General features: G+C 36.1%; 1 protein-coding gene across 1 annotated transcript in view; it reads right to left on the bottom strand.

Moving 5' to 3' along the window:
* Nucleotides 1-11556, bottom strand: part of CAGE1 (cancer antigen 1) — a 39924-nt gene extending 28368 nt beyond the window's left edge. The window contains exons 1-4 of the mRNA XM_069493409.1: nucleotides 11260-11556; nucleotides 7220-8278; nucleotides 2386-2535; nucleotides 432-542 (exon numbers count right to left, since the gene is read on the bottom strand). Of these exons, the coding sequence (XP_069349510.1) occupies nucleotides 432-542; nucleotides 2386-2535; nucleotides 7220-8278; nucleotides 11260-11541 (1602 nt within the window). The 5' untranslated portion in view covers nucleotides 11542-11556. The remainder of the gene's footprint in view (nucleotides 1-431; nucleotides 543-2385; nucleotides 2536-7219; nucleotides 8279-11259) is intronic.
* Between the last annotated feature and the right edge of the window lie 10450 nt (nucleotides 11557-22006).

Below are 22006 nucleotides of genomic sequence, written 5' to 3'. Positions count from 1 at the left end.
GGTTTTAATTTTACCCTTCAATCTCTATACCACCAACCCAAGAAAAGAGTAATTGAAGAAACTCCAGGAATCCCTGCCTTACCCTTCTCCCATCTGAGAAATAAAACTGTTTTCAGTGTTTTCATTGTCCCAAGTGATGAAGTTCGTAAGAATGACAAAGTGAACGATTCTTCAGGAATCAGTAGTGTCATGCAAAATTAAAACAATAATCACACCAAATTTTTTGTAGATGAATGAGATTTTCTAATACAGACTTAAGTTGTAAAACAAGTCAAATGTAGAACATTATATTTCCTTGATAAGGGGCATAGTAAAACTAATGTGGTCCCCAAAAATAATTCTTAAAAGAATCTAAACTTTAGGAGTTAACACTATCTTTTATTTTTCTCACCAAAAATAATACAATTTTAGATGAAAAATAAATATAGTACCTCTTTATCTAAAATTTTCTTTTTAAGATGAAAGCTCTTCAATTTTTGCAGCATTATATCACTAACTTTCTCACCCTCTTTTAAATGTTCAGCATCAGGATTGGTGATGTCCTAAGGGTAATGGTTTGAGAAATTATATTAAAAGGTTTTCAGTAAAGCTAAAAGGAAGAAGCAAAAACATAAATGAAACAAATCTCCCTTCCAAAATAAGTGACCAAACCAAAGGAGGTAAAATCATATTGAAGTTCATTCTTCAATTACTCATCAGAAGACATTTAATAAAGGGTTAGTATCAAAGACCATTAAATCACATCTGTACATAAGTTGTTATTGGGACAGACTAGTATAGTTGTTGGGAAGTTAATACTCACCTATAATAACTATGCATGCTTACATATTCATATATACATCCCCCCTTCAGCTTAGTCAGTTTACAAATCCTAATTTTAAGCAAATTGCTATACCTAACACCAGAACAATCAGACATCCTCAACAATACTGTAACTCTAGATATTTCACAGTTACCCTGAATAAAAGTATTTCTCCCAATATAACCTAGGGGTCAAAAGTGCATGGGTTTGTATCTAAGTTGTGTGACTTAACCATATGTGAGACCTTGGACAAGAAACTCAACTATTCTAATTCTCGGTTTGATGAAAATCAGGATAAACTTAAATGCCTCCAAGGATAAGTGAGGAAGTCAGTAAATACTTGCTGAGTGTCTGTTACAAGTTTAACCCTGAATTAGGTATTAGGCAAACCCTAATATGCCTACTTACATACCAAAGCTCTGATCTTAAAGCCTTATGTTCTAGTGGTAGGGTGACTTATACAGAATAGGCAAACAGATAATATTTGTTTGGGGTGGGATGAGATCTACTAAGAAGGCTGATGACACAATCTATCATTGAGAGATCTGGTAGAAAAGCAGTAGGCAGCGAGTAAGACTGTGAAAGAACAGTAGCCACCAGGGATACAGAAGAAATCCAAGCAAATATGGTGAACAAGGAAATGCTTGATGGGGCAAGGTGGGGTGGAAAAGTTTGTAGCAAAGAAGAATCTGTGCCACATTCAGATTCATGTATTAAAAAACAAAATAGTAGGTGGACACAGTCTGTGGGCTACCATTTTGTGATCTCTGCATAAAATCCTTAACCCAGTTTCTAGCATTCAATAAATGTTAGTGTTCAACAAATTTTAGTTAAGACAAAACAAGAAACGGCATTTGTGCTGGATCAAGAACATTGGAAACCCATGCCCTCTAATCATGGCTCAGATAAGTGCACTTAAGATCAAAAAAATGTACAAAAATAGGAGGAAGAGGAAGAAAGAGAGCTAGTTTGAGAACCTATCAAGTGTATGTCCTTTAATATGTTCTCTTCATTACATGTGCTTATAAGCTCCCAGGACAGCAGCAGCATTTCCCCATCTTAAAGACGAGGAAACTAAGGCAGAAAAAGGTTAGGTTACTTGACCAAGTCACACAGCCAGGAAGTGATGAAGTCAGGATTTGAACTGATGCTAACTTTACTTTTCATTCTACTAATATACACAGCTCCATATTGCCCTCCCTCCGCCCCCACCCCAAGCTCTATCTTAGATTGGGCTAAGAGCTCATTAATGTGAACAAACAATAATCACAAGTACAAGACTATTGCTCTAAGAGAGCATTCCTGAAATGTGAGAAGCACTAAATGAAGGGATTCACTTAATGCCTTTATTGTTTACCTTATTACATTTTATCTTATACTTGTGGGAATTAGATGTTCAAGAAAGATAAACAGAAAGAAGTAGGAGAAAAGAAGGGCTGATTCATTGGTTTAGGGGTCTATATTTTGTCTTCCATTTTTTTCTTCCACAACTTAATTCTTTCACCTTTATTGCATCACTTTTTTTAATCCAATCCCAATATTTTTTCCTCCCCTACTAAAAAAAATCTGATTTTTTTTATTACCTGGCATGTGAAAAGTCCTACTATCAGAGCCAGAAGACTGTACATTTTGGAGGTCAGCTGAGAAGTTCTCTTCACATCTGGGGAATTCAGGGCCTCTTCTTCAGAAGGTGGGCAATTCAGGAACAGGTTAGAATTTATCATCTTTGTATCCTACATGTACACAATTTAGATTTGTCATAATAAAGGTGAAGAACCCAGCATACCCTTTAAGTAAAATGCTGAATAAAATATCACTCTTAAAAACCTTGGGTGGTAATTCTCAAACTTTTTCATCTCAGGATCCCTTTATACTTTTAAAAAATTATCAAAGATACCCCACACCTTGTGTTTATGTGGGTTATAGATATCAATATTTATGTTAGAAATTAAAATGGAGAATATTTTAAAATATCTGTTTCCTAATTCATTTAAATACATCCATGATGTATAAATTTAAAGAACAATTTTTTAAACAATTGCCATACTTTCTAAAACAAAAAATTAATGAAAATATTTTTGCAAGTATTTTTAATGCTGGCTTAATTGAAGATAGCTGGATTTTCATATTTGCTTCACACATTCCATCAGCCATGAGAGCAATTTACATAATCATGTCACATAGCTTCTGGAAAACTCCACTGTACTCTTGTGAAAGAAGGAGGGTGAAAAAGAAAAAAAGAAAATAATGACAGTGTAAAAGTCAATAATGTCTTAATATTACTATGAAAATACTTTTGACCTCACAGATGCTCTTAGACCGTACTTTGAGAAAATTGACCAACAGTTAGTGAAACACAAATCTACAAGCACAGTAAGTATGAATTTGGGGGTGTTAGAGAAATTGATTAGTCAAAATAAAACAAAAAACTTTACTTTTTAAAAAGAAAGCTCATGAAGAAAATTGTATACCATACTAAACTTTTGTACAGTTAAGCCACTTCAATTCAGAGCTTACCAATTTAAAATTTGTCACAATATGGCTAGGAGCTAAATTTAAGGTCATCTTTGCTTAGGTCAGTGGTTCTCAAAGTGTGGTCCTTGGATCAGCAGCAACAACCCCACCTGGGATCTTGCTAGCAATGTGCATTCTCAGGCCCCACCCCAGACCTACTGAATCAGAAACTTGGGATAGGACCCAGCAATCTGTGTTTTAATAACCCCTTCAGGGGATTTTGATGCATGTTCATGCTTAAGAATCACTGGCTTAGATAATTCTTATTTCTTAGAGTTTAGAGAGATCTTAGAATTGTTTAAATTTAGGAGAACAATATTTTCCTAGGAACCTTTAAAAATAATAGAATTTTGGCCGGGCGCGGTGGCTCACGCCTGTAATCCTAGCACTCTGGGAGGCCGAGGTGGGCGGATTGCTCAAGGTCAGGAGTTCGAGACCAGCCTGAGCGAGACCCCGTCTCTACTAAAAATGGAAAGACATTATATGGACAACTAAAAATCTATATAGAAAAAATTAGCCGGGCATAGTGGCGCATGCCTATAGTCCCAGCTACTCAGGAGGCTGAGGCAGTAGGATTGCTTAAGCCGAGGAGTCTGAGGTTGCTGTGAGCTAAGCTGACGCCACGGCACTCACTCTAGCCTGGGCAACAAAGTGAGACTCTGTCTCAACAACAACAACAAAAAAATAATAATAATAGAATTTTTTACTGCAAACAGTACTTATAATGATTACAAATTCATAAGAGGGTCCACTGAGGACATCTTCAAGATAACATCAGTTCAAGTTATAACAAATACAAAAAATAAATTTGTACATTTTTCTAATTCAGATTAGCCTTCTTTCTAAGTTAATAGGATTTTACTATACATACTTTAACACAGGCCTACAAAACTGAAATAGAATAGATGTGCTCCAGCTTGTGAAAATTACCACTTCCAGAATGTGTTTTTCCAGGTTCCTGGCTACTAAAAAACTTTTTTCAACTCAGATAATAAAAGATTGCACCCCCTCCAAAATTATCAATATGAGGTTCTGATGCTGTTTTTAAATGCTTTATGATTTTATATAATATATGATATAATATAGGTTTGTTTTGCCTTGTAAAATAAATATGCAATCGTATTATTTAGTTCAGGGGCGGGGAACCTGTGGCCTTCTAGGTCCTTAAGTGCAGCCTTTTGACCAAATCCAAATTTTATAAAACAAATCCTTTTATTTTTATTAATATATTTTTGTTTTTTATATATTTTTTATTTTTAAAATGAATGTATTTAAAATACCAAAGAATAAAATAAGTTTCAACAAAATAATCCTCCTAGATTGACCAGCACAATCAGAACATTAGTAAGCCACTAAATTGACGGCTGCTACACTCATGATTTAGTTCTAACTTCTCCCGCCTGACTGGAGCCACTACCATATGAGGCTGGTTGGCAAGAATTTATGGGGGTCGAGTACACCAGTCTGTTATCAGCTTATGACAATGGTGCACTGTGTTTCTGTTTGAAGTGTAATTTGTGAATAGTTGCAGAGCTCTACACTATTTTTAAATTCTGTCTGCTTAGCAGCTCATCATGCCAAAGAAGACCAAGAGAATGCCGAATGAAAAAAACATGTTTTAATGAGAATTGGAAATTACAATATTATCTTGTTTCTGCTAAAGACAGGCTGATTTGCTTGCTTTGTAGTACTGCAATATCAACATTAAATAAATTCAATGCTCATCAGCATTATAACATTCATAAGGACCACAAATATTTTAAATTAGAGGGAGAGGCATGAAAGGTTGTATTGCAGAAATTAAAGATCAAAAGCACAAGCAAAGATGATTCTTTCAAGCAGAAATAAGACTTAGAAATAATGCCATTGAAGCAACTTATAGGGCATTTTATATACTCGGGGGAAAAAAAGAGAAGTTATTCAGTGATGAAGAAATTGTGAAAGAATGCATTGTCAAAGTTGTAGCATGCTTAGACCCTGACAATGTTTCAAACTACAAACAACTGCCTCCTTTCAAGGAGAACCATAACTGATTGGCAGCATGAATTAGCCTTCAACTTAACAGAACAATTTCATGCAATACTTCAAAAGGAAATATATATTATTCAATCACTTTGGATAAATCAACTGATACTACTGACTCAGCACAGGTTTTATACTTCATTCAGGTCATAACAGAAGATTTTCTTTGCTATGAAGAGTTACTCACTTTGGACACTCTTGCAAACAGAACATGGGGAATAGATATGTTCAACAACTTTCAAGATAAATGTCATAAAGTTGGGCTGAACTTGGTAAATTTAGTGAGCGTATTATAGACAGTACATCTTCCATGACAGGAAAACATGAAGGGTTTATTGCACAGATAAAAAAAAGTGTTAACAGATCCAGATGCTCTCATTTCTTTTCATTCTATCTTGCATCAGCAAAATCTCTGTGCTAAAGCTGCTATTTTAAGTGACACTTTGTAACAAGTTATAAGTATTGTTAACTATATTTGTGCAAATGCAACATCAGTTTCGTAACATGCTAAAGCTGAATGATGGGGTATTCAGTGTGGATTTGCCATATCACTCTCAAGTGCATTGGCTATTGCAGGGCAGGTGGTAGCCAAAATTTTATGTCTATAAGAACAGATAGTTAAATTTTATGAAGAATGGAACCAGCAATGTGAATTATTGAGAGAAGATTTCTATAGGAATGCAGCATTTCTGTGTGATATCAAGTTAAATTAAAATGACTTGAATATTTCTTTTCAAGGTAAAACTAAGTCTGTATATGATATGTGGCAAAAAATTGAAGCATTTTCACAAAGGCTATCTTTTTTCAAAACACTTCTTCAAAAGGAAATTTTGGATGAACACTTTCCCCAGTTAGCAAAGGTCACTGATGAGCAGAATGATATATGAGAAGCATTTGAAGAATATGCAGCTGTTATAGACCTATTAATTGGAGAACACGAGGAAAGGTTCACTGACTTTGAGAATCATGACTCAAATTAGCATCTCGGCCTCACCCAGTTGATACCGCCAAGGCACCTAAAGAATTCCATCTATAGATGGAATGGATTGGGCTGTCAGTAGATGACGTTTTAAAGTCTTTGTTTGACACTAAGAAAGATCCAATTGAAATATGGAAAAATGCAGAATATTCACACCTTCAGCAACATGCCCAAAAAATGCTTTCTTGTTTTTCAACCACTTACTGATACAAATCTATATTCTCCTACCTAACCCAAATCAAGATACCCTTAAGGTCACAGATGACTGATACCCCTCTAGAGGATCAAATGAAACCGCAGACCTCCATGCTGCAACCAAATATTCAAATGGTTTCCAATAAAAAGCAGACAATACAAAATCATTAAAAGGTTAACTTTAAAATTAACACGTAGTTTTCATTTTTGAAATTATTAAGTACATAGTAGTTAGATTTTTACAAAATAATGCACATCTTTAAATATATCTAATTGAAGTTTCTTGAATGCAGCCTTATTTGATTACAGCTAAAATTAATGCGGCCTTCCAACATGAAAAGGTTCCCCAGCCCTGATTTAGTTTTATTACTGAATAGGACTGAGCACCACACTTTGAAAATCTTTTCTCAAAAGTCACTTCTAGGAGATGCTTCAGATGATTGGTGATGGGTACCCACATAATTCCCAGGTTAATTGTCACCTCTACCAAAATAATCACAAGACACCATGAATGGCTTTAAGTTGAGTACTCATGAACCAAACTTCTCCAAACCTGTGGTGTATCTTCCTTTGTATATCTGTATGTTTTTTCGTTAATAATTCTTTCTGCAAACAAACATGTGTAAGTGGCATGGCTAAATATGCATCACTAGACTACTAGAAAGTCTTGAAATTCTGCATTATAGATTTGTAATCTGCATCAGTACCTTGGCAATATGTGACTCCATCACTTCCTCTAATTGCTCCTTTAATTGAGCTCCCTCAAATTTAGGGACACAACTTTGCTCCTCACTTCTTGCAACCTGCTGCTTAAGTTTTGCATTTTCATTTTCTACTTCATTGATGTGCTGCTGAAGTTTTGCATTCTTAGCCCTTTCATTTTCAGATACAAATTGCAAATTTTTAACTTCAGCGAGCAATTTCTCATGTCCAGATTTCAGTTTCTTTCTTTCTTCCAGGTTTTCCTTTTCACGTTTCTGGAATTCCTCCTGTAAAGACAAGAACTCTTGTTCTCGGGTCTCTTTCTCCCTTTTCAACAAGTCCAAAGCAGAAGCTGTGGCCCTTTCCAATTTTCTTTTGAGTTGGTGCAGCATCTCTATCTCTTCTTCTTTCTCGCTTAAGGTTTTGTCCATCTCTAAGCACTCACTCACAGATTTATTTTTTTGTTGCATTTCAGTCATGTACCTTTCCTGTAAACGCATATAATTGGCCTTTGTTTTCTTACATTCAAGGTGTAAGGCTTGCTTCTCATTTCTAGATTCCTGAAGATGTTTTTGGGTGTTAGCTAAAATCTCTTGCAAATTCTGCAATGTCTTTTTAATATCATTCTTCTCAAGGATTACTTTGTATTTGTCTTCAATTAATTCTTCAACATTCTCCTTTAGCTTATTTATGATGTCAACGAATACTTGCTGTTTGGTCATCTTCATCTGTAGTTCTTTAACCTTCTTCTCTAAATACAGGTTACTACACTGGAGGTCTTGGATTCGTTCTTGCTGCTGTCTGTTAGTATGTTTTAATTTCCATAAGACTTCATTTAAAGCCATGTCCTCTTCGCGAGGTTGTAAGCTTTCAAAGCTTTCCTCCATGTCAGGTGTCTTGCAGTTCTCCCGAGATGTTCCACTGCTCCAGGGGATGCCTGCTGGAGACCAACTTGAGACAATGCCCGGCCTCTCCACACCCTCCGCTGTAACTTCATTTTGGAAACTGACCGACATCTCAGGAATCTCCCCAGAATTCTGTATTTCTTTTGAAGAAAATGCAGTCTGTAAATTATAGTAGACAAAGTAAGTGTAAAAGAGTAGAAAGATCATGAGCTTTGAAGTCAGATAGAGTTGACCTTGAATTCTAGATCCCTTTTATGGTTTCCTCAGCTATAAAATAACAATAACGCCTACTCCCAATAAAAATACCTACTTAATAAAAATTAACATCTAAGTATCAATCGCTAAAATATATGTACAGCACCTACCAGCACAGTGGAGCAAAAGCAGTAGGTATATGACAGAGATAGATACATATTCCATTTACTTTGACAAAAGAAAAATTAAACTTTTATACTTTCACCATTTTCTATGATACAAGCTCTTTTGAACACATATAAAATGCTTTCTTTGACTTCAAATGAATTAAAACAAGTAATAAATGTATCAACTACCTTACAGACTACAAGGTCTTTTTTGAATACTTTCTTTATTCCTTACGTAGATCATTACCTCATTATGCTGTGACTCCTAGAACATTAGAATAACAGAAGATCATGCTTCCTAACTGACTTTATGCCCCTAAGACAGGTTTTAGGGGATTTAATAAAGGACAGTAAATTGTGGTAAGAAATGCTGAAATGAATATGACATCCAAAACCCAGTAAAAGGTATCTGTAGGAGTAGACTGTGTAATTCCCTAAAATTTAGAGCTAAAGGACCCCTGTGCACTTTTTGTTTTTGTTTGTTTGAGCCCATCCATCTGTAGAATCCTGTATTTTAGTGGTTTTTCATTATTCTGGGATAATGGCCTACAAGGCCCTGATATCTGCTGTGGTTTGAATGTGCTCCCAAAAGTTCATGTGCTGGAAACTTAATCCTCAATGCAAAAGTGTTGGAGGGTGGGGCCTAATAAGAGGTGAATAAAGATGGCTAAACGTTGTTTTTGCAGAAGTAGATTAGTTATTGCAAGAGTAGATTTGTTATAAATGTGATTTTGACCCCCTCTTACTCCCTCACTGTCACCCTCTCTTGCCCTTCCACCTTCCACCATGGGATGACACAGCATGAAGGCCCTTACCAGATACGAGCACCATGCTCTTGGACTTCCTTGCTTCCAGAACTGTGAACCAAATAAATTTTTGTTCATGATAAATCACTCAGTCTGTGATATACTCTGTTATAGTAACATAAGATGGACTCAGACAATATCTGGCCCACTCCACCTCTCCATCCTCATCTACTACACCCCTCCTGCTTCCTCTAACCCTGATCTTTCTGGACACTGGGCTTCCTTCAGGACCTAGGAGGTACCATGCTTCCTGCAGCCACAAGGGTTGCAGATGTTGTTCCTTCTAAATGGAATGCTCTCCCACCCACAGTTGCCTAATTAACTCCTACACCTCCTTTAGAACTCAGCTCAATGACCACTTCTTCAGGGATGCCCTTCCTAGACTCCCTGACTAGAACAGTGTCCTTATCACAGACACGTATCCTACTTATATTTACACCACCTATCATAGTTGTAAGTTTAAATGTAACTTTACATCGCATCATATACACTCTACATACATTTTATATGTAAATTTTATTCATGAAACTTATAACAGTTTCAAGTTTACATCAAGTAGTTATTTCATTAATATCTATCTCCTATAGCAGGATGTTATTTTGTTTTGTTCTTTTTTTTTTTTTTTTTTTTTTTTTTTTGACAAGGTCTTGCTTTTTTGCCCAGGTTAGAGTGTAGTGTTATCATCATAGCTCACAGGAACCTCAAACTCCTGGGCTCAAGCAATCTTCCTGCCTCAGCCTCCCAAGTAGCCGGGATTATAGGTGCATGCCACTGTGCCTGGCTAATTTTTCTACTTTTTGTAGAGACAGGGTCTCACTCTTAGCTCAGGCTGGTCTTGAACTCCTGGCCTCAAGTGATCCTCCCAAAGTGCTAGAATTACAGGCGTGAGCCACTGTGCTGGCCACAATGTTATTTTCATGAGGACAAGAACCACATCTTTTTTTTTTGTTTTTTAACCTTTATATAACCAACACATAGTACAGACCTGGCACATAATGGATGCATTAAAGTGCCTACTGACTGACTAAAATATAACTAAATGCAATGGAAAGAGAAAGAACAATCTTGAGAAACTCTAATCAAGCAAATTTTTAAAATGCCGTTTTCCAGAAATCAACATGGGGAAATAAAGTTCTCTTTTAAATGCTGCCATCTCCTTTCAAATAAATGAAAAAAAACTACTCATACTTCTTAATGAAACATAACAGCCATAGCTTTGCTCATTAAATTCACATTGAAAAAATATTATTTATACTATTCTTGAATTATATCTATTTGCCCACACCAATTCCTAGAATCTTTATTTTTTGTTCAGTGAGTACATGGAATTTATACTGTTGATACCTTCAGTGCCCTTAGGATACTTACTACATGTGTGCTCAGAATCAATAAACCAAAAGACAAATTAATGTTTTCACTTTGGTGGAAAAATTAATACTTTTTGCTTGTTAATAGAAGTACAACAAGATAGAAACATCTTAAGCTTCTCTTACCAAATAATTTAATTAACATTGCTGCAAAACCTTTCCATTACTGTGAACTCTACTAATTCCAGCCAGTTTGATTCAACAAATATAATAAAAACTTATTATATACTCAAGAAGCCATATAGATGCTATGGTACATAAAAGGATGAGTTAAAACAGAGTCCTAGTCCTCAAAGAAATTACCATTTGGTACAGCTAATCCCAAGTAGGGACTTGAATTTATTAGAAAACTTTGTTCCTGAATTGGTTAAGATTTCAGAATGTATTTTCCCCAGAAAAGAAAAGTCCCTCGTGCTGATTAGATGATTTAACACTATTTAGGGAAAAGACTCAGATTATATACTTGTATTTTTTAAGTCCTTTAATACTCCACAGGCTTTATTGACCATCAACAATCTTACCTCTTGTATTTCATAATTAACTCTCAGATCAAGCAGGTTAAAGCTGTTCTCTTTATAAAATGGTTTTTCAACGTTATTGTGTACACTTTCCTTATAGAAGAAGCGTTGAGGTTGACTAGGGGTGAGGGCAGATTCCTTGGCAGCACTGTTAGCCAATGAGTTTTCTGTGAATTCCAGTGTCTCTTCACCACAGTGGATTAGAGGTGGGCTTTCGGGAGGCTGTCTAACACATTCCTTAGCAAGTCTGTCTGTATTTGTAGAAATGCTAGCTTCCATTGGATTTTCTTCATTAAAGGAATCTTGCTTCATAATGGTGTCTTTTGCATAATAATACACATGGCTTTGCAATTCTGTCTTCTCTGTCATTTCATCATTAAATGCTTCTGTCCAGTGAAACTGGCAGCTACGTTCAAATTGTAACAAGGAAGAAATGCTAGTAGTGTCAACTTGCTGAATTAGTACCTTCTGTGAGTAATTTTCAATGTCGTTATCTTATTATAAAGAGAAGGAAATAAAAATGAGTTGATCATAAATTTATGTGGTAACAGTTATATTTATGAAATAAACTGGTGTAGCCATTTAAGAATTATATATTATTTCAACCTTACTTGTGTGGATTTTGGCATGGCTTTGTTCTAGCAAACAAAATAAAACATTTTACATGAAGGAAAGTTGTACCCAAATGACTGCTACAAAAAAAGCTTATTATGTATCATTCTGGTTAAATACCATTATAGGGCAGGTGAGGTGGCTCACACCTGTAATCCTAGCACTTTGGAAGGCCAACGCAAGAGGATCACTTTAGGCCAGAAGTTCAATTCAATATCAGCCTGAGCAAGAGCGAGACTCCATCTCTACAAAAAATAGAAAAATTAGCTGAGCATGGTGGTATATGCCTGTAGTCCCAGCTACTCAGAAGGGCTGAGGCAGGAGGATCGCTTAAGCCCAAGTGCTTGAGGCTGCAGTGAGCTATGATGATGCCACTACGCTCTACTCCAGGCAACAGAGCAAGACCCTATCTCAAAAAAAAAAGAAAAAAAAAAAATATATATATATATTACAGGAGCCAGGCATGGTGGTTCACATCTGTAATCCTAGCACTGTGGGAGGATGAGGTAGGAGGATTGCTTGAGCTCAGGAGTTAGAGACCAGCCTGAGCAAGAGTGAGACTCCGTCTCTACTAAAAATAGAAAAAATTAGCTAGTCATGGTGGCATGTGCCTGGAGTCCCAGCTACTCGGGAGGCTGAGGCAGGAGAATCGCTTGAGCCCAGGAGTGTGAGGTTATAGTGAGCTGTGACAATTCCACTGCACTGTAGCTGGATGACAGAGTGAGACTCTGTCTCAAAGGAAAAAAAAGCCAAAAAAAAAAAAAAAACCATTACCACAAATGCCAAGATATCTTCAGAATTCATTTGTTGTGCTGTAATTATAAACTCTTTTAAATTATAAAATATTTCAAAAGGATACAAAGGCACAGAGGATAGTATAATTGCAAACACATAGAAACTTGTTTAATCTCACAACAATCCAATGGGATTGGTACTGTTATTATCCCTATTTTACAGGAAACTGAAACATAAGAGATATTAAGTCACTTATGTAATGTCACAAAGGGCTGAGCAGTGCAGCTGAGATTCTAGACTACTACTTATAAATGCTACGCTATACTGTTTCTCAATATGACAAGTTATGCAGATTTAATGCATGTTTTAAAAAATCAGAAGCACATAACACAAAATGAAAATAAATGTTATAAAGTTAATTAATAACCCCCCCTTCTAATTTTTCTCCTTTCCTCCTCCACAGAGATAACCACTATACTGAAGCCTCTATGTACTCATTCTCCCCATCCATATTTTTCTACTTTCACTACTCATTTATGTACCCTAAATAATATAATCAGGTTCCTAAATAATCAAGTTCCCAGACTTCCTCATTTTGTGACACCCTAATGTCTCAGTAAGTTTTTCATGGCACTTCTAAACCAAAAGAAATACCTAACAGTTCCATTTAGCAAGTAGTTAAGCTCAAATAAGTATTTGTCCTAAATTATTAGCTGTTTTAAAATATATACAAACTAAAAGAAAAACATAATATTTTATTTTGTTCTTAAGCAACCACACTTACTACTTGGATGTACACTGTTGGGCACTACACAGCATCTCAAACCTTGGAATTGGACACCACCACCCTCACTTCCTATTTCACATTGATTTTCACACAGGACTTGCTTTTTATCATAGCAACCTTCAAAAACTTTAGCTTGTTAAATAAGACATCACATTCTGTATCCCCCATAACAATATGAAAAAAAAAAAAAAAAGACATCACAGGAAAGACCATAGTACAGGTTTGCACTGAAATAGTGAACTACCTTGAGCTAATAGTTTAAAGGGTCCAACAGATGTCAGTTTCCCTCAAATTCCAAAATACCCTGCAACACTCCAGACAAATGGTAAATATATATTATTTTATGTGTTTTTCTATTTTATATAAATAGCATCACATTATATATATCCATATAAAATAGTCTTTATTTCACTCAAAATTTTGCTTTTGAGACTTAGCCATATAAATACATATAGATCTAGTTCATTCTACTGAAGGATTATACTGTATTGCCTTTTTGTTAGCTATTAGTTTCTAATTTTGCTCTTAAAGACAGCACTGCAGGCTGGGTGAGGTGGTTCAAGCCTGTAATCCTAGCATTTTGCAGGGCTGAGGTGGGAGGATTACTTGAGGCCAAGAGCTCAGTTGGAGACCAGCCTGGGCAATAGCAAGATTCTGCCTAGAAAAAATAAAAAATTAGCTGGGCATGGTGGTACGCCTGGACTCCCAGCTTCTCAGGAAGCTGAGGCAAAAGGGTCACTTGAGCCCAGGAATTTGAGGTTGCAGTGAGCTATGATGTGATGCCACTGCATTCTAGTCTGGGCAACACAACAAGACCCTGAATCTTAAAAAAAAACCAAAACAATGTAATGAACATCCTTATACATGTTTCCTTGTACACCAATGTAAGAATTTTTGTCTAGGCTCTGCGTATATACCTAGAAGAATTTCTGGGTTATAGAAAACATGTATCTTCAACTTTACTAGATAGTGCAAAGTTACTCCCCAAACTGGTTGTACCAATTTATATTCTGTCAGTACCCTAAGGGCTCCTTTGCGCTACATCCCTCCAAAACATGTAAAACTGGTATGCATAAAATGGTATTTTACTGTGATCTTTTAAATATACAACCTTTCACATATTTAATGGTCTTGTAAGTTTCCTTTTCTGTGATCTGCTTGTTATATACTGTTATGGGCTGAATTGTGTGCCTCCAAAATCACATTTTGAAGCTTTAACCTCCCATATGTTAGAATAGGACTATTTGGAGTTAGGGATTTTAAAGAGATAATTAAGGTTAGATGAGTGTTGTCCTATAGAGACATGTAAGATTTCAGGAGTTTTGCAGGGCTTTGACCTGAAGGAATATGTGAACGTGTTAGTTCACATATCAAAAGCTGCCTCGCCTCAGGAGGGCAGCTCACCAATCAGTGGTGCTTTCCATGGTGATGCTGTCTCAGACCTGTCGGCTTGCGCCTGATGCTTCTGTACAACAAAGCTCGGTATGGGGCCACAGGATGAGAAATGATCAGAGTGCCTGCCCAACAGACACTTCCGGCTAAAAGCAATTAGCCCAAGGGACAGTTCCTGCTTCACTCCTGATTACCTGTCTCAATCAACAAAAAACTAGAATAAGAAATATAGAGCCACTATATTTCTGTTTAGCCTTTCTGCTAAGTGATAATTTTATCTTAAGGCTTAGAAGTTTGTTGTAGAAAGATCTTGTAACCATTTGCTCACATAGATAGAGTTAATTAAGGGATCTCTAGAAGCTTTTGGGGAGACTTTTAACCTAAATGAACTACCTGTTATGCAAATCTGTTACCCCTGGCAACCAATCGCTGTACCAATAAATACTGATGCGGGACTTCACTCATGGCTTCACAGCTCATGGGAATGCTGGAGGTCCCCCAGCTCCCCATCTTTATAAAAACTGTACTTTCGTCTCTGTGTCTTCTTTTATTTCTATATTCTCCATTTTCTATATTTCCTTATCCCTTGGGACGACCCCTGCCAAAGGGACCTGATTTTTGCTGGGAGCGTAGCTAACTCCCCGCAGCTATGGGGGAGCTACCTGAGCTCATAAGGTAGGCTCTAATCCAGGATGACTGGTGTCCTTGTAAAAAGAGAAAGACACCAGAAAGATGTGCACACAGAGAAAAGGTCATGTGGGAACACAGTAAAAAAAATGGCCATCTGCAAGCCAAGGAGAGAGGCTTCAGGTGAAAGAAACCTTGACCTCACACTTGCAAACTCTGGAACTGTGGGAAAATTAATTTCTTTTGTTTAAGCCACCCAGCCTGTGGTGTTTTGTTATGGCAGCCCTAGCAAATTAATACATACTTTGCCTGTTTTTCTGTTATATACTTGTTTCTTATTGACCTGGAGTTCTTTATTATAGATACCAATTCTTTGTCAACTATATTTCTGCATGTATTTTCTCTCAGTCTGCAGCTTCTTTTTTACTTTGTTGATTATACTTTGGTCATATAGAAGTTTTTTTATTTTAGTGTAGTCAAATGTATCAATTATGGTTTGTATTTCTCATGCTGTAAGAAAGCTTTCTCTTTCCTGTTATCATAAATGCATTTTCTAAACTTTCTTTTAGAAAGTCTTTTTGTAGTTCACATGTAGGCTTTTACCCACATGGAATTTACTTCTATATTTTGTGTGAAGTAAGGTTCTAAACATTTCCTACATTTAGAAAGCCAACAGTTCTAGCACAATTGAATGAATTCCCCCACTGGTTTATAATGACATTGCTTTCAAATACCAAGTATCCACATAGATAAGTGGGTCTATTTTTGGTCTCTGTAGTCTATTTATTCCACTGGTTTGGTACTCTTCTGCTTATTAACACATTGTTATAACTACTATAACTCTATAATAAATTTTATTATCTAGCAGGACAAGTCTCCACATCTTTTTCAAAATTGTATTGGGTATTTAACTTTTTTCACTTCTAAATGTAAATGTTAGGACCACTTAGGATACTTGAAATTGCATTAATTCATGATTTCAGGAAAGCTGACCTCTTTACAATATTCAACATGAAACATTTATTTTTTTATGTCCTCTAGGAAAGTTTTATAATCTTTTTTCCCATAGAAACCTTACATACCTTTTGTTAGATTTATTCTTAGGTACCTCAGTTTGTGCTGCTACTGATAATAGTAAGTTTTTGGCTTTTTGGTTTTTGTTTTTTTTTTAACATAGGGTCTCGCTCTAATGCCTGGGCTAGAGTGCAGTGGTGTCATCATAGCTCACTGTAACCTCAAATTCCTGGGCTCAAGTGAACCTCCTGCTTCAGCCCTCCCAAGTAGCTGGGACTATAGATGTGCGCCACCACGTCTGGCTAATTTTTCTATTTTTTGTAGAGATGGGTCTCTTTATGTTGCTCAGCCTGGTCTCAAACTCTTGGCCTCAACTGATTCTGCTGGCTTGGCCTCCCAAAGTGCTGGGATTACAGGTATGATTCACCATGCCCAGACTGCTATTGGTTTTCCATATTGATCTTATATCCAGCATTTTTCTAAACTTTCTTATTATGTTTAATAGGTCATCTGCAGATACTTATGAATTTTCTATGTATGAAATCAAATATTTGCAAATAATGATCATTTCTTCTCTTTCTAATACTTGATACCACTTACTTTTCTTTAGTACCCACATGTACTGAATTCCATAATTTCAATAAGGCTTATTGAATCTTTTAATTTTAGTATTATTTACAGTTATTAAAAATAGACATTTCTATATAGTATTTGTGTTTGCTTTAATGAACATGACCAATGTGCCTCATTATATGATTAACTCCTAAATAGCTTTCAACTATCAATTTAAGACTACAATAAGAGATTTTTGGTTATATCAACACACATCTTTTAAGATGTGTCTGAGACTGGGACTTGAATCACAGCTCATTCACTTAAAGCTACCTGACCCTGGGCAAGTTACTGTCTGAGTCTCACTTTCCTCATCTGTAAAATGGAGATAAAAACAACCCATATTTCAATTTTTTTAAAAAAATCCCTATTTCAATAGGATTGTTTGTGGATTAAATGTGATAATGTATATGATATACTTAGCACAGTACCTGGCTATTATTATTGTTGTTATCACAAGACACAAAAAAAAATCTGTTTCTCTGTTTTGCATATTGCCAACAAAGAGATACTTACCACCTAACAAATTATAAACATCTTCAGAAAGTGTGGACTTACATTCATCTTCCCTTTTTAAATTCATTTCGTTCTGTATTAATAAAAAGGCATTAACATTAATACTTCAAGCAAACATCACATGTACCTTCTTCTAAAGGTACATGTACACTGTTATGTAATTTTGCTGCTAGAATATTTTGTTGTATAAGTATAATGTGCTTTCTAGTATCTTTCCTCCTCTATATTTGGCTCCCTTTTAGTAAAACTATGCTATTAGAGTCACAATTTTAAATGATGATGAAATAAATGGACTGCTATTTTAATATTTTGGTAAGTCAAATCATGTGACTACACATAGGGTTATATGATAGCATATATAGCTTACTGATAATTCTTTAATGTTTATTAAATCTGGTCTAAAGGGGATTAAGGTAGTGGTTATTCTAGTCTTTTAACATTGAAGATACATAAAACAGGATTCTAGTAACAAGGTGATATCTCATTCCACTAAGTAGAAATTTATAAAAATTCACATGGGGCTTATTCTCAAAGTTACTTTAATGTTATCTAAGATGAAAGGGTTTGTTAAGTTAGTTACTAGTATAAATTAGATAGTAAGGAAAATATTTTAAATGTTAAACATTGGTTTAATTTTTAATAGTATATCAAGTATGCAAACCTAAATGATACTCTAAAAAAATTCTTCTCTTATTAAAATCAGCTGGCTACAAGCCTCTGTTCAATAATGCCTTTCTAATATGTTCCACATATTGAATGTATTTGAAGTGCAATAAAACCAGAGTTATATCTTATAACAATGTTTTTCAGACTTGTCATTAATTCAGACCATTCCTCATAATTAGATTTTAAAATATCAAGAATAATATATTTGAAAAATAAAATAGCACTGCTCACATGCATTGCTGTTATATTTTACACAACTTCTCGGGACTCTACTACTTACAGAATTTCAGAGATAATTTCTAACTCTAGTCTTCCCAGATATTACTGTTTTAATTAAAATATGCTTTTTGTTCCTTTGGTCTATAAATTTATTATAAAGTATTCTTTATATGCTTTTACTGCTCAATGAAATCCAAGATAAGATATCCATTTTTTCAAATTTTAGCATATAGTATCTTGGACCCTGATTAACACTGTAGTACTACGACCCAAGTTTTTTCAAAACGAAAAATTTTTTATTGTAACTATAAAAAAGAATCCTGAACATTGTTTTAAAAGAGAGATAAAGTAAACAACACTCAAAAGCTCACTACTCAGTAAGAAACAATGAGACCAGTTATCTATGTGAACAAATTTCCATTATCATACTCAAAGTTACATGTCCACTATATATCTGTTATCCCCCTACTGGTGAATATTTAGGTTATTTCCAATGTTTACTTATGAAATATCTTATTTGAATTCTTCCTAGAGAAAGAATTTTAAAAATGCAGTTTAACTCTTGACTTCCTATCACTAAACAGCCCTTTAGAAAGTCTTTGACAATTTATAGGCTGAATCACATGAAATTGTCAATATTTGTCCCATTTTGAACTGCAAAAGCAGTTTCATATGGCACAACTTAATACATTCCTGTTATTTCCCTACAGTCTTGCTAATAACTATCAAACATTTAGAATATTCATGATCATCTTGGGACATTACGATCTTTTATTTTGTGAGAAAGGACTCTAGGAATTGTCATGAAGATAGGAACGGAGTCATTTAAGTGCAGGGAGCTGTCAATGTCATTATGAATGACAACTGAATTATATGCATACTGACATAATGGAAGATACACTAGACCAGAGGTAAACACTTGGGCTCTAATTCTGCCTCTGTGACTGAGTTGTTGTGGCCAGTCCCAGGCAGCACTCTTGGGACTTCTATAAGGAAGCTAGAGAGGATCAGTTTTAACACTCTGTAACATTGTGCCCTTCTTTGTTCACTAACAGAACTGAGAAGACCAGGCTCTGTAGTGTCCTTGTTTGTGTGACCACTGGAGACTCTTTCATTTTTCCTTATATTTTTTGAAGAAACTTTCCAATGGAAGACAGTGTGAATGCTGAATACATCTGAACCTCCCAGAACTTGTAAGCAATGCATACCTGAAGCGAGTCAGAAGCGATACTGCTGGTTTCTATATTGATGGGAGATTCCAAGTGAGTTAAACCTGGAAAAAGACTGCTGACATTCAAGGCATCTGATTCTGACATGCTTTCTAATTTTTCACGAGAAGTATCCACTTCAAAATGTACGGGATCTGAAAGTGATGGCCAAAATTTTTGACAGTCCTTATTCCTAACTGTTCAATGATTAAAGGCCTCTTAAAAAAACATAATTTTAATGTCTATTAGTATGTGCAAACAAAAATGGTTTTTTCCCATCCCTCTTCTCATTAAGAAAGCAACAAAGTTCACTGCCCTAAATTTAATTAATAAAATGTCTTTTGTCAAGTTATTGGAAAAATCAAAAATGTTAGTCTATCATGATAATTTGGTATGGTTATAAATACTGGTTTGGACAAAAACAAGTCAATATACGTGACTACTATCCAATAATTCCCTAAAAGGCTTGAGACCTAGAAGGTGAAGGGATTATCTCAGCTACTTAATCAAAGGATATTTACAAAATACTATCAGAAACCTATTAGGTTCCACAAAATGCTGTTATTTCTATTAACTTGATACCTTTTACTCGAACACCTCATTATCAAGTCAAATCCAACATTGTAAATCAGTTTTCCCTCCTCACTTCCCTCTGGCACACCTATTCTCTCAGGTACCTGGGTTTGAAAATTTGCAGGTGTCTTGGCATCCCTCTACCTCATCCATGGCTATTCAGTTACCAAGTCCTGTCCATTTTCCCATTAAAAATGTCTTTCAGGAATGAACAATGCATCTTATCCAACAACAAAAAATCACTGTTCATTATTTGCTTTGCTTGAGCTCAGATCAAAATGTTTAAAGAGAGAAACTTTATTTTTGCAACTTAACATACGATTTTTATGCTTGAGATATTTCAACATGTTATGTATATTAGAACTATAGCTTGATGCCTCCTGCTTTTGTAGCAGTGTATGGTGAGCACTTGTGAGAGGGTGTGTGTGTACATGCATTTTTTTAATATAAATGTATAACTGTCCTTTTCACTCTGTCGCTAAGTGATATTTCATATATGCGGTTATACTCATAATTATGGGCCTTGTAGTCTTTTGACCATTCATGAATAATAAACATATACTGCTGGCATGTAAAAAAAAAAATGTCTTTCAGGCTGGGCGTAGTGGCTCGTGCCTGTAATCCCAGCATTTTGGGAGGCCTGGAGTTGGAGACCAGCCTAGGCAACACAGCGAGACCCTGCCTCTACAAAAACCAGGAAAAATTAACCAGATGTGGTGGCACACTTGTAGTCCTAGCTACTGAGGCAGGAGAACTCCCTCGAGCCCATGAGTTTGAGGTTGCAGTGAGCTATGATGACACCACTACACTCTAACCTCTGCAACAGAGCAAGATCCTGTCTTCAAAAAAAAGCTTTCAATAATCCATGCTTTCTCTTCATCTCCTCTGTCATCTCACCCTGGTTCATATCCTTGTGACCTCCTCAGGCCTGGCAGGAGCTGAGAGTAAAAAGGATGTCCAATCACACCAAGTCCAAATTCCTCTACTTGACCTTCTAGGCCTTCCATAGTCTACAACCAGATTATCTACTCAGTACACCCCTGCTTTATTCAGATCAGGCGCATTTCCCTGCAAATAGATAATGTTCCTTGTCACTTCAGTAATCTGTCCTGGCCATGTGCTTCTCCCCTAAAGCCTTCCCATCTACCCATTCATCTACTTTTATAATTCCTGCAATGTCTTTAGTCTTTAAATCTCTTACAACTCAGCACCTATTCATTTAATGTTTTAAAGCTTCACCACAGTATCCAGGGTTCTAAGTGTTTGTATTTACAGATTATAAATGCCTTCAGAGTGGTCCACCTATGGCTTTTCAATCCCCTCACTGCAAATGGGCCAGTGTTGTCTACACAGTAAATATTGTTTTCAAACCTTTGCCATCACTTGGCAAACCATAAAATAGTAAGTCAAGCAGCCTAATCGAAATTGGAGAAAGGCCCAACTTCATGCTCACCTTTTTCCTGTCTTCCAAACACATAAATGCTGCATAAGTTGTGGTAAAGGGGATTTTTTTTAATCCTTGCTTTGTTTTTCAAATACAAAGAAAGCGCAAAGACCTTATTTCTTAAGGTTTTTTTGTTTGTGAATCCAGAACTTCCAATTTCACTTTTACAACGTCGTTCGTCCCACGCAGTTGGGCTCCAGCGTGCTGGCAGGTCCCTGTGTGACGTTCCCCCCGCGCCAGCCTATCCCGGCTGAGAAAGGAGCCGCCCTCGGGGCCGTCCGACCCCACGGCGGGTGCGGCGTGGGCGGCTTCGGCGTCTGTGTTCCCAGAGTAGTGACGTTAGGAGGATATGACCCTCCCCCTAGACCGAACAGCCCGCGGGCTAGCCGGAGCGTCCCTCTGCGGGAGGGAACACAAAGAACAGTGCAG

Source organism: Eulemur rufifrons, chromosome 18, assembly GCF_041146395.1.
Source record: "Eulemur rufifrons isolate Redbay chromosome 18, OSU_ERuf_1, whole genome shotgun sequence".
NCBI classification, from domain to species: Eukaryota; Metazoa; Chordata; class Mammalia; order Primates; family Lemuridae; genus Eulemur; species Eulemur rufifrons.
Note: the sequence above shows the minus strand (reverse complement) of the source record. Positions and strands in the feature narration are given on the sequence as shown.